At 37.3% G+C, this 10,699-nt stretch overlaps 1 protein-coding gene across 2 annotated transcripts; it reads left to right on the forward strand.

The window, feature by feature from the left end:
- The first annotated feature begins 5,105 nt into the window (after positions 1-5,105).
- Positions 5,106-9,942, forward strand: LOC104586871 (RING/U-box superfamily protein). Of its 2 annotated transcripts, XM_010244246.3 has the most exons (4): positions 5,106-5,254; positions 5,596-5,632; positions 5,802-8,053; positions 9,253-9,942. In XM_010244246.3, exons 3-4 carry the CDS (start codon positions 5,915-5,917, stop codon positions 9,793-9,795), a joined length of 2,682 nt encoding a protein of 893 aa, XP_010242548.1. In that variant the 5' UTR covers positions 5,106-5,254; positions 5,596-5,632; positions 5,802-5,914; the 3' UTR covers positions 9,796-9,942. The 2 variants fall into 2 exon arrangements, with proteins under 2 accessions (XP_010242548.1, XP_010242549.1); XM_010244247.3 differs by lacking the exon at positions 5,596-5,632.
- Positions 9,943-10,699: the final 757 nt, after the last annotated feature.

A 10,699-nucleotide genomic window follows, 5' to 3' on the forward strand; every position in this document is an offset into this window, starting at 1 on the left:
GTTATGTAGAAGTAACTACATCTTAGAGAAGGTCGAAACTTAAAAGCCAATAGACATATAGGAGAAGTCTAGAGAGATGTGTGATAGGTAGTCAAGTTAAATAAAATCTAGCATAATCTACAATTTAGGGCTCATTTGGTTCAGGAAAATAGTGATCTTGAACTAGAATTGGAATGGGCTATTCCGATTCCAATTGTTTGGTTGGGCAGAATTGGAATCCCATTCCCATTCCCGTTGGAATGGCATTTCCACATTTCAGGGAATGTCCATTCCCTCACCTCCCTTGGAATGGAATCCCATTTCAACTCATTCCAATTCCGATTTCGATTCATGTCTAAATCAAATAGACTATGGGAATAGACCATTCCAATTCTGATTTCAAGGGATTTTGATTTGATTTCGATTTTGATTCTAACTACGAACCAAACGGATCCAAAACTTAATGGGCTGCCATCTCATAATTAATTTCATGCAAAACTACATGGTTTTAAAAAATGAAAAATAAAAAAAAAGAATAAAAAAGGAACAAGGATTTTGGAGCAAACACAGACCATATTAACATGAGGAATGATTATTTCCTAAAATGGGGAAAATGCCATTCTAGCAACAATGAAAATGAAATTCGTATTCCATCCAATCAAACAATTGGAATTCAAATATGACCCATTCGGATTCCAATTCCAGACATCTATTCCCACAAACCAAACCGGCGTATAGTATATAATATAAATAAGAATTGCACTCAATCATAAAATATTATCTACAAGAAGGAATTAAAATTGATGGGATTGGCCTCCTACCAAATATTATTGATTTCAAGAACCAGTACAGGAGTATTAGGGCCTTGTAGTTAGAACTTAGGACATAGTTTTAATCTACACGAAAGCATCCATAATATAAAGTTGGCCCTCATAAAACCCTGACCCACCAACTACTCTCCATAAATGAAAAAAAAAAAAAAAAAAAGTTTAATCGGCAAGAGCACGACGCAAATAATGTGTCCTTTGGGCAAGAGTTATGCAATGTGGATTATAACTATGCAAAAGAAATAATATGGTATACCTGCATCACCATTGAACAATACGATGTACTCATTATCTAAGCTTGAAGAAGACTACTATTCTCAACTCTAAAGACACTCAGGCTCCACCCCGTGTAGTATCAGTGGAGTACTGGAGGTCTGGAGCCCACCTAAGACACCAAGCCTCAATGTCTAGCAATATCTCATGGCTGAGAATTCTTGAACAGAAGGGTTGGTTTGTGCAGATGCTCATGGTAGCATTGCTCAATTAAAAATCCGACTCTCTTGCTACATCACCCATTACGCAATATATCTTGTCATTATTCTTGAGTGAGTCAGAGTTCTTTACTCCATTTTCCCATGAGAAAAACAAAATAAAATAAAAGGGCTGATTTAACGAAATACCAATTCATTTTTTAGATTAATGTAGGGATCGAGAAAGTTTAGTTTAATAGGTAACTTCTAAGTGAATAAATAATTTTTCTACCAGAGAAAAGTTTTTAACATTTGAATGGGATAAAATTGACCCTTTTAATAATAAATTTTTATAGATGAAATGATCATTGCCTTTTTTTACTTGGAAAATAAAAAAATATGATAAATACACTTACATGGATAAGTGTTTCTCAAAAAAAAAATAATTACCTAAATAAATAATTTACCGAAAAGTAAACTGGCCTAAAAGTAAAAGGTGGGGAAATAAAAAGACAAAATAAAAAACATTTTTTTTCAAGTATCTATGCTTCCAACGATATCCCTTCTTTATTTGGTGGTACCACCCTATCTATATCCAGTTATCTACAGCAATTCCTTTTCTTCCATTTACTTCCTCACTAAAAACGCAAAATATCATTTCCTGAGGAATTCTAATTACATATTCTCATCAAAATGAATTTGTATAGGAGTTGATAAGATACCATGGATTTAGTTGTTACTACCTCAAGTGGGAGTTCAAGATCAGCCCCCCACAACGTCCCACAGCACATCTCCACCGTGTATTGAGAGCATCTTCCGATGATGGCATAAACATTTTTGGGATTATTGTTGGAAGATGTTTCTAATACACGGTGGGGATATGCTGTGGGATGTTGTGGGGGGCAGATTTGGTCTCCTCAAGTGGGACCTGGGCTAGTGGGCTCTGGTCTGTTTTAGTTTTAAACACTGAGGCTCTACATGATGTACCAGCCAAATGGTCATGAAAGCAACCATATATAAATAGTGATGTTTTAAAAAACGACTCGGAATCGGAACTGAAACCCCTTTTGCCACCTGTTTTTAGGCCAGTGTGGTTAAACTCTTCGGTATGAACAGATCAGTCCATGGCATTTTAAAAAACAAAAAAATAATAATAATTAATTAAAGTAAAAATTGGCCCCAAAATCATTGTTTGGGTTGAATGGGTTTAAAAATTAAAAAAAAAATAAAATATTGTTTGGGTTGAACAGGTTGACAGTTTGATGGTCCAGATCGATGGACTATTAACCAATTCAACGGTTATTTGAAAAAAAAAATAACAATTTGGGGCTGAAACAGAACTGGTACGGTAACTGGTTTCTAGGCTGAACAGTCTGACTCAATGTTTTAAAAACCAACCCGGAACTAAAACCACTTCGGTCACTGGTTTTCAGGACAGCGGTTTAACCATCCAATTTGAACGAACAATCCATTCCAATTTAAAAAATAAAAAAAATGATTAAAACAAAGAAACGGTAAAAAATAATTGTCTGGGTTGAATCGGTTAACAGTTCCGACTGCTTGGATCAGCAGGTCGTTGACTAAATCAACGGTTTTTGGTAAAAGACCGGGTTAGGGTGAAACAGAACCAATTACCTAAATAATTTCCAAACCAAAAGGTTCAACTGTCCGGATCAACGACCCATGGTCCGACTACCCAATCAATGAAGGTTTGAAAACCTTGATAAATATGGTGTGAGCGACCCATATGATTTGTACAGCTCCGCTTTTGTTTCTTAGCTTAATATATTTAATATTCTTTTTTCTTTCTTTTTTTAGTTATATATAAATTTTCTTCATCAGGAGGTTAATAGAAAATGATGAGGTTAGAAACTTTATTCTTCCTTCTGTTTTTTTGGCTTTTGCCAAATTCAAGAGGTGATGAAGAGAAAAGCTGAAATTATGGTGTACTAAGCAATAATCCAACTAGTGTCAAAGATTAGAGAGTGTAGGATTTTCTGTTTTTTTCCTCTCACCAGTGGTTGAAGTTAAATTTGTGAAGAGATTAGGGCTATAAATCTTTCTTCATTAGTCATTACCAAGGTTAAAAATATTGAGGCGTATCAGACTGTATCATAAGTCACTCCCTTTTTTTTAGTTTTTTTTCTTCAACCTGGTTCAGAGGGATTGATTTAAGACCCATCTACCCCTGAACCTGGTTAGAGTTTGGATCCATTAAAAATTTAACAAATTCAGACGAAGGAAAAACATTTTAAGGAGTATGGAATTTGGCTTAGGCTGCATTTGGCATTCCTTATTTTAAAGATTTATCTCTTTTTTGCTATTAAAAATTCATAGGGGAATTAATTTTTTCTGCGTACAGACATCTATACATACATAATTTGTATGCATGTATTTGAACTAATATGTAAGATTTAGCGATGGTTTATGTTCACATACAATGAAGGCACCTGCAAATCCATTTTTGTTATTTCTTTTTATTTGTTCTATAATGACGACATTGATATATTTAAGGAATTATTGATATTAAACACTCTAGGATACATGGCTTATGTGCAAATGCTAATGAATGTAGAATTCATGTGTATATGGTTATTTTCCTTGCCTCTTCTTTTCATTTTTCTTTTTTTTTCATTTTCTTGATTTTGATTGAAGAGGTTGGACATGGCATGATGATGGTGAAATTAAGGTGGTATTTGGTTTCATTGTCATTTTTGTTGGTGTAATGGTATGGTGTTTTTCTGTGGCAATGTTTAGAGATATTTGGTCCCACACTCCCATTGCTGTTTTATGAGAAAATGGTACCACATCAGAGTCACATCAGTAACCATTCCTTGCAATGATCATCCAATGCAAAAAAAAAAATAATAATAAAATAAAAAAAAATAAAAAAGGGAAAAGAAAGGAAAGCATCAAAATGGCATTTCCAGAAGTGATGCCAATTTTTGAGAATCGATGAGATGCATTATTTTTGCTATTTTTTAAGAAAAACGATTAATTGAACATCAAATTTGACTGATTTCTAAAAATTGATACTAATCATTGTAGGGATGCAAACAGATTAGATTGGATTCAAAGCAAGGTATATCTGAATATGATCCGATAGCACATATCCTAGATCTGATCCCATCCGAAGATCTGGTTGGATCTCATAAATGATGATTTGAATTCGAATCTGTTAAGGCTATCAAATATCTGAATATGATCCTATCCTCTTCAAATTCTGAAAAATACTAAATTATTAAAAAAACAACAGTTTATATAAAGAATAAATAAAAAAGGTGAGTATTTTTTCAACTATATCAATAATATATATTAATATATACGTCTTTTTATAATAAATTTACAAAAAATGCAATATAACCGTATTTATAAATATATTAATATATAGGGGGTGATTCAAATTGGACTGGATTTTTCAATCGAATCCCATTATTTAATCCAAAAATCCAATAAAGGGTTATCCAAATCTAAAAAATCGGATCCGATTTAAATTACCGTTTTCTCCTGAAACGGTAATGGAAACAAACACTTCCTAAATGTGTATATTAACGAATATTTTCATGTATGGAATAATACAGGAGGGATTACAGGGTTCGGGACAAATGGTTAACACATGTTGCTTGGAACCCGGATCTCGTAAAAGTAAATACCGTGTAAATACTCCCAGAGCATGACACCCAGCCGTACATCGGGAATAATTTATGAGTAGATGTTCACGATGTGCGGCTGGATGCCGTGCTCTCAGATCCCGTATATGTTGCTTTGGCATGGCTTTGGGTTTTTAACTGTGGTTAATTTGCATAAGCGCAAATGAGGTAACCATGGTTACTTGTTTGGTTAACATCTAAATTTCTGATTTTCTAAATATAAATACAAGTAAATACCCCCTCCTCTCCCCCTGCCCGAATTGTTCATGACTTCGCAGAGAAAAGATAAATAAATATATATAAACGTAGAAAAATTTTCTATTCTCCCCCTCCTTCCCGATGATTTTAGATTGAGTTTCATCATCGATTGAGCAAGAGCTTACGGCCGGTACGTCTCGATCGGTCTATTGCCATTGGGAATCAAGTTTATTGTTTTCTGTATTGTTTTATCTTATGGATCTTTTCTAGTAAATCTTGTGTGATATCTCTGACTTTTTTTTTCTATACTTTTTCAATCGGGAGATGGTGCCAGAGGAATTGGTGGTTTATTTTCTATCTGGATTTCTTGTAGAATATACTCATTTTGGGGTTTTAATTTATTTTATTTTTTTCTGTTGCATGAATGAATCTTTTTGGTTTTGCTTACTTGGTATCTCGTTCCTGCATCGCTTATTGCTTATTCATTTCCTGGTAGTTTGAGCTTTGATCAATTTGAGTGTTTCGATGCAGGAGTATGAGTATTATTTTGTAATTGCTAGACCGAGTGGTACGCTATTTTTCGCTTTGTTTTTTCTCCTTCTTGATTGTGACGATCAATTGTCGATTTTCTTTATTAATTTGATTCATCTGTAACAGTGGTTCTGTAATTCTGTTCCCAAATTTTCCTTTTATGACGATACATTTTCTTTTTTTTTTTTTTTTCATTTTTCTTTTAGGTTATGTTGATGCTGGAATTGGAATATTGGTACTGTATTGGTGATTTATAGATAGAGGTTGTGTGAGTGGTGGTGAAGATCTTGAAGACGGTATTCTTTCGCATTATATAAAAATGGCAGCAGTGGTCGCTAAGGGTAGTGGTAGCAGTGGAGGTGGTGGTGGTAGTGGCAGTCAGGTGTCTTCGTCCTTATCAATCCAAGAAAAGGGAAGTAGAAACAAGAGAAAATTTAGGGCTGATCCGCCTCTAGGTGATTCAAACAATCTCCCTTCTTCATCTCAAACTGAATGCCCAACTTATGAATTCTCTGCTGAGAAATCCCAAAATAGTCTCAATTATGAGCAGCAGGGTGCCTGTGATCTATGTGGCCTCAACCAAGACCATATCGATGCTCCAAAACCTGATATTAGAGTGCCAGGTATCCCAGGATCATCTGAGGAAGGGTCCACTCGGCCTAAGGAGGAGGTAGAAGAAGAGTTCCAGGATGCTGATTGGAGTGACCTCACGGAAAGCCATCTTGAAGAACTTGTCTTGAGCAATTTGGACACAATTTTCAAGAGTGCAATCAAGAAGATTGCTGCATGTGGGTACAGTGAGGAGGTCGCCACAAAGGCTGTCTTGAGGTCTGGCCTTTGTTATGGGTGCAAGGACACTGTGTCAAATATTGTGGATAATACATTGGCTTTTCTGAAACATGGGCAAGAGGCCGATTCTTCAAAAGAGCACTTCTTTGAGGATTTACAGCAACTGGAGAAATATATATTGGCAGAGATGGTTTGTGTTCTTCGAGAGGTCAGACCATTCTTCAGTGTGGGGGATGCAATGTGGTGCTTGCTGATCTGTGATATGAATGTATCTCATGCTTGTGCAATGGATGGTGATCCTTTGAGTGGTTTTGGTGCTGATGAGGCCCCTGGGGGTAGTCCCTCTGTCACTACTGTTCCCCAATTGAAGACAGAGGTTAACAGTTCTGAACTCAATCTTCCAAATCCCATTAAACCAAATCCAATTTTCCCTTGCTCCCATGGTCCTCACTCAGATTCTCCCACTGTGACAGGAATCCCAAATTTACCTAATCCACGTAACCCCCTTGTTCTTGAAGGTCTACCCCCGGAGAAAGAGAATTCAACGTCCACCTCTGATGGTGCTGATAAGCCCTCAGGTGTTATTGGAGAACGTCTCCAGATGACATCCCAATCTTCTGTCCCAGAGGAGAAGTCAGTTGGTGGTAGAAAGGGCCATTCCAATAGTGCAAAGAGAGAATCTATTCTTCGACAGAAGTCACTCCATTTGGAGAAAAATTATCGAGCATATGGGTCCAAGGGTGCTCTGAGAACAGGGAAGCTTAGTGGCTTGGGTGGCTTGATCTTGGATAAGAAACTAAAGGCCGTCTCTGATTCAACTGGTGTGAATCTAAAGAGTTCTTCCTTAAAGATGAGTAAATCGATGGGAGGAGAAGCATCTCAAGCTGATGGAAGCCATAACATTTTAACCAGTGCTGGACTTTCTACTCCATCTTTTAACCCTAAAACTGTCAATCCTCCATCTGCATCACCTATAGCCAACTCCCAATCTGTGATACCTGCTGCCAGTACTGAGTTTTCTCTCTCATTGCCTTCAAAAATAAGCAATTCTTCAATGCCTATCAGTTGTAATACTGATGCTCCTGATTGTAGCTATTATGGGATTCCATATGATAAAACCCTAGGTCGATGGGTCCCACAGGACAAGAAGGATGAGCTGATATTGAAATTGGTCCCCCGGGTGCGGGAATTGCAAACCCAGCTCCAAGAGTGGACAGAGTGGGCTAACCAGAAGGTCATGCAGGCTGCTCGTAGGCTGAGCAAGGACAAGACTGAGCTTAAGGCCCTAAGGCAAGAGAAAGAAGAGGTGGCACGTCTCAAGAAGGAAAAGCAAACATTGGAAGAAAACACCATGAAGAAGTTGTCTGAAATGGAAAATGCACTATGTAAGGCTAGTGGCCAGGTTGAACGGGCTAATGCTGCTGTTCGCAGGCTTGAAGTGGAGAATTCAGAGTTGAGGCGGGAGATGGAGGCTGCTAAGTTGCGAGCTGCAGAGTCAGCTGCAAGCTGTCAGGAAGTGTCAAAAAGGGAGAAAAAGACACTGAAGAAGTTCCAGTCATGGGAGAGGCAGAATACCTTGTTTCAGGAAGAGCTTGGTACTGAGAAGCGGAAGGTAGCTCAACTGCAACAGGAAGTACAGCAAGCTAAAGATCTCCAGGATCAACTTGAGGTAAGTTTCTGTAGAGAGGAAATTTTTAAGTACCTGGTGAAGGGTGGTATGCTAATGACATATAACTGTATAAATTGCATACATGCAGGAAAAGGAAAAGGCAGGGTATATATGCTATACCAGAGGTCTCCTTTACCAACAAACTGATCTGGTTGGATGCTGAAGATAGAATAGAAATGATTGCATTCATTTGGGCAATGGGAGAAGGATACTGCACTTTTCCAGAAAAAAAATGCCCATAAAAGGATACTGAAAGAAAATCCAATCAGGTCATTTTGTGGTTAGGATGTTTCTCACCAATTTTGCATGGACAAACACACATACATGGACCAGGTTTTGATGCATGTCCAAGTCTAATTTGGGAAAGATTTTCTTTTTAAAGGACCTGTGGACACACATTATAGTAAAGTAAAAACTATTGGGGTCCGTTTGGTTCGTAGTTGGAATCGGAATCGAAATCCTTTGGAATCGGAATTGGAATGGTCCATTCCCATAGTCTGGTTCAGACAAGAATGGGAATGGGAATTAAAATCAGCAGGAATGGGATTTCATTCCCAAGGGAGGGGCAGGGAATGGCCATTCCCTCAAATGGGGGAATGCCATTCCAGCAGGAGTGGGAATGGGATTCCGATTCTGCCCAACCAAACAGTTGGAATCGGAATAGCCCATTCCGATTCCGATTCCAGACCCCTATTCCTGCAAATCAAACGGACCCTTAGAATAGTTGATACTTTTTTTTATAGGAAATATGGCACTTATGAATCATACATCTATTCATTGATGTCAAATAATCAGGGAGAAAAGGAAAGTATTACATGGAATTGTCCTTCAAGAATGCATAGTGTCTGAATCCAATGCATGTCCCAAAAGGACACTTCATCCATTTAGGAAAGTCCATGCAACACTGTTTCCCAGATAAGGCCTATTAGCACATAGTAGCAAGGTTCTCTCCATCTGCATGTGTCACAAGTACTTGTTTGCCATCAGCAAGCCACTCTTATGTTCTCTCTACCAGATTCTTCGTGACATGTACCTCAGATTTCTCTGTATACTTCAGTTTGAATGCCTTATTTTACAAAATGAGACGTCCTAAACTTGACATATCTTTCTTTACTATTTTATCCATTTTAGTTGGATTCTTAAAAAATACTCTTTTTTTTTACTGGGTGCTTTCTCATCAAGCTTTGGAAAAATTACAGGCTAGATGGAAGCAGGAAGAAAAAACAAAGGAAGACCTAGTCATGCAATCCGGTGCTTTAAGAAAAGAAAGGGAACAAATTGAGGCTCGGGGAAAACAGGAGGAGGACATGATAAGACAAAAGGCTGAAAATGATCTACAGAAATATAAAGATGACATCAAAAGATTTGAGAATGAGATTTCCCAGTTGAGGTTGAAAACCGATTCCTCAAAAATAGCAGCACTGCGAAGGGGCATTGATGGAAGTTATGCTAGCCACCTGACTGATGGAAAAAGTATTCCAGCTCCCAAGGGGATCCAAACCCCTTACAAATCTGAGATTTTTACTGATATTCAGGACTATTTGGGGACCAAAAATCTGAAACGTGAAAGAGAGTGTGTTATGTGCCTCTCCGAGGAGATGTCTGTAGTTTTCCTCCCATGTGCCCATCAAGTTGTTTGCACAAAATGCAATGAGCTCCATGAGAGACAAGGAATGAAGGATTGTCCTTCTTGTAGGACCCCCATCCAGCGGCGTATTTGTGTACGTTATGCTAGTTCTTAGCTTGAAAAACCAACTTTTTGCAACTGTGAAGCATTTTGAATAATGATTTAAGGGGTTCCTTGGAAATGAATAATGCACCTTGAGTATTTCAGAGTTTAGACAATCAAGTTGCCCTTATAAATTTCATACTTCGTGTTGATTCCCTATCACTATGTCTTCTTTATTGTTTGACATATTTTTACCAATGAAATCACTTGTTACCACAGTTTCACCATTTGTTCCTTGTCATTTTCATCCTACCTTTTACAGATGAGAGCTTAGGAGTTATGTGACATCTTCACATCATTAGGTTTAAGGATCTGGGTCATTTAATATTCAGTGCAATTATGTTGTATTTATTTTATTTTCTGATTGTTTTTTTGAGGTCTGAGTGGCTGTTAATTGATGACTTAGATCTTGCATATGAATGGCATTCCAAGAGAGAACAAGAGTCCAACTGATTATTGGGGTTTGTTAGATTTATATTATGAACAGAGTTTTTCAGATAACAAGAAAATGCCTGTTTTTAGTTGGTTTTTTTTCCTTATCATTTGAAGCTTTGTTCAAAATCATTTTATAGAAGTTCGTCAGCCAACAAAGGAAAAATATTGTACATGCTTCAGATCACAAAGCAGTACCTATTAGATTTCTTCTGTTTGTACAGCTGGGCTCTACTATTCCATCAGTCATGATTCTTGTTCTTGATGTATCAGTGAGAAACAGATATTAATGGGTTGAGAATGCCATGATCCCATGGAAACCAAAACAGACTGCATTTGGGTTGAGAATGTTGAGACTTGAGAGGGCCCATGAAAACCAACTTTAGGGATACCTTGTTAACAATTTTGCTTCTCACAGTTTTTGTCGAAGGATAGAAGTTTATCATATCTTGGTCATTCTATTGTTTAGAACTGGTGTTTGATGT

Source organism: Nelumbo nucifera, chromosome 3 (genome assembly GCF_055504915.1).
Source record: "Nelumbo nucifera cultivar China Antique chromosome 3, China Antique-T2T, whole genome shotgun sequence".
Classification (NCBI taxonomy): Eukaryota; Viridiplantae; Streptophyta; class Magnoliopsida; order Proteales; family Nelumbonaceae; genus Nelumbo; species Nelumbo nucifera.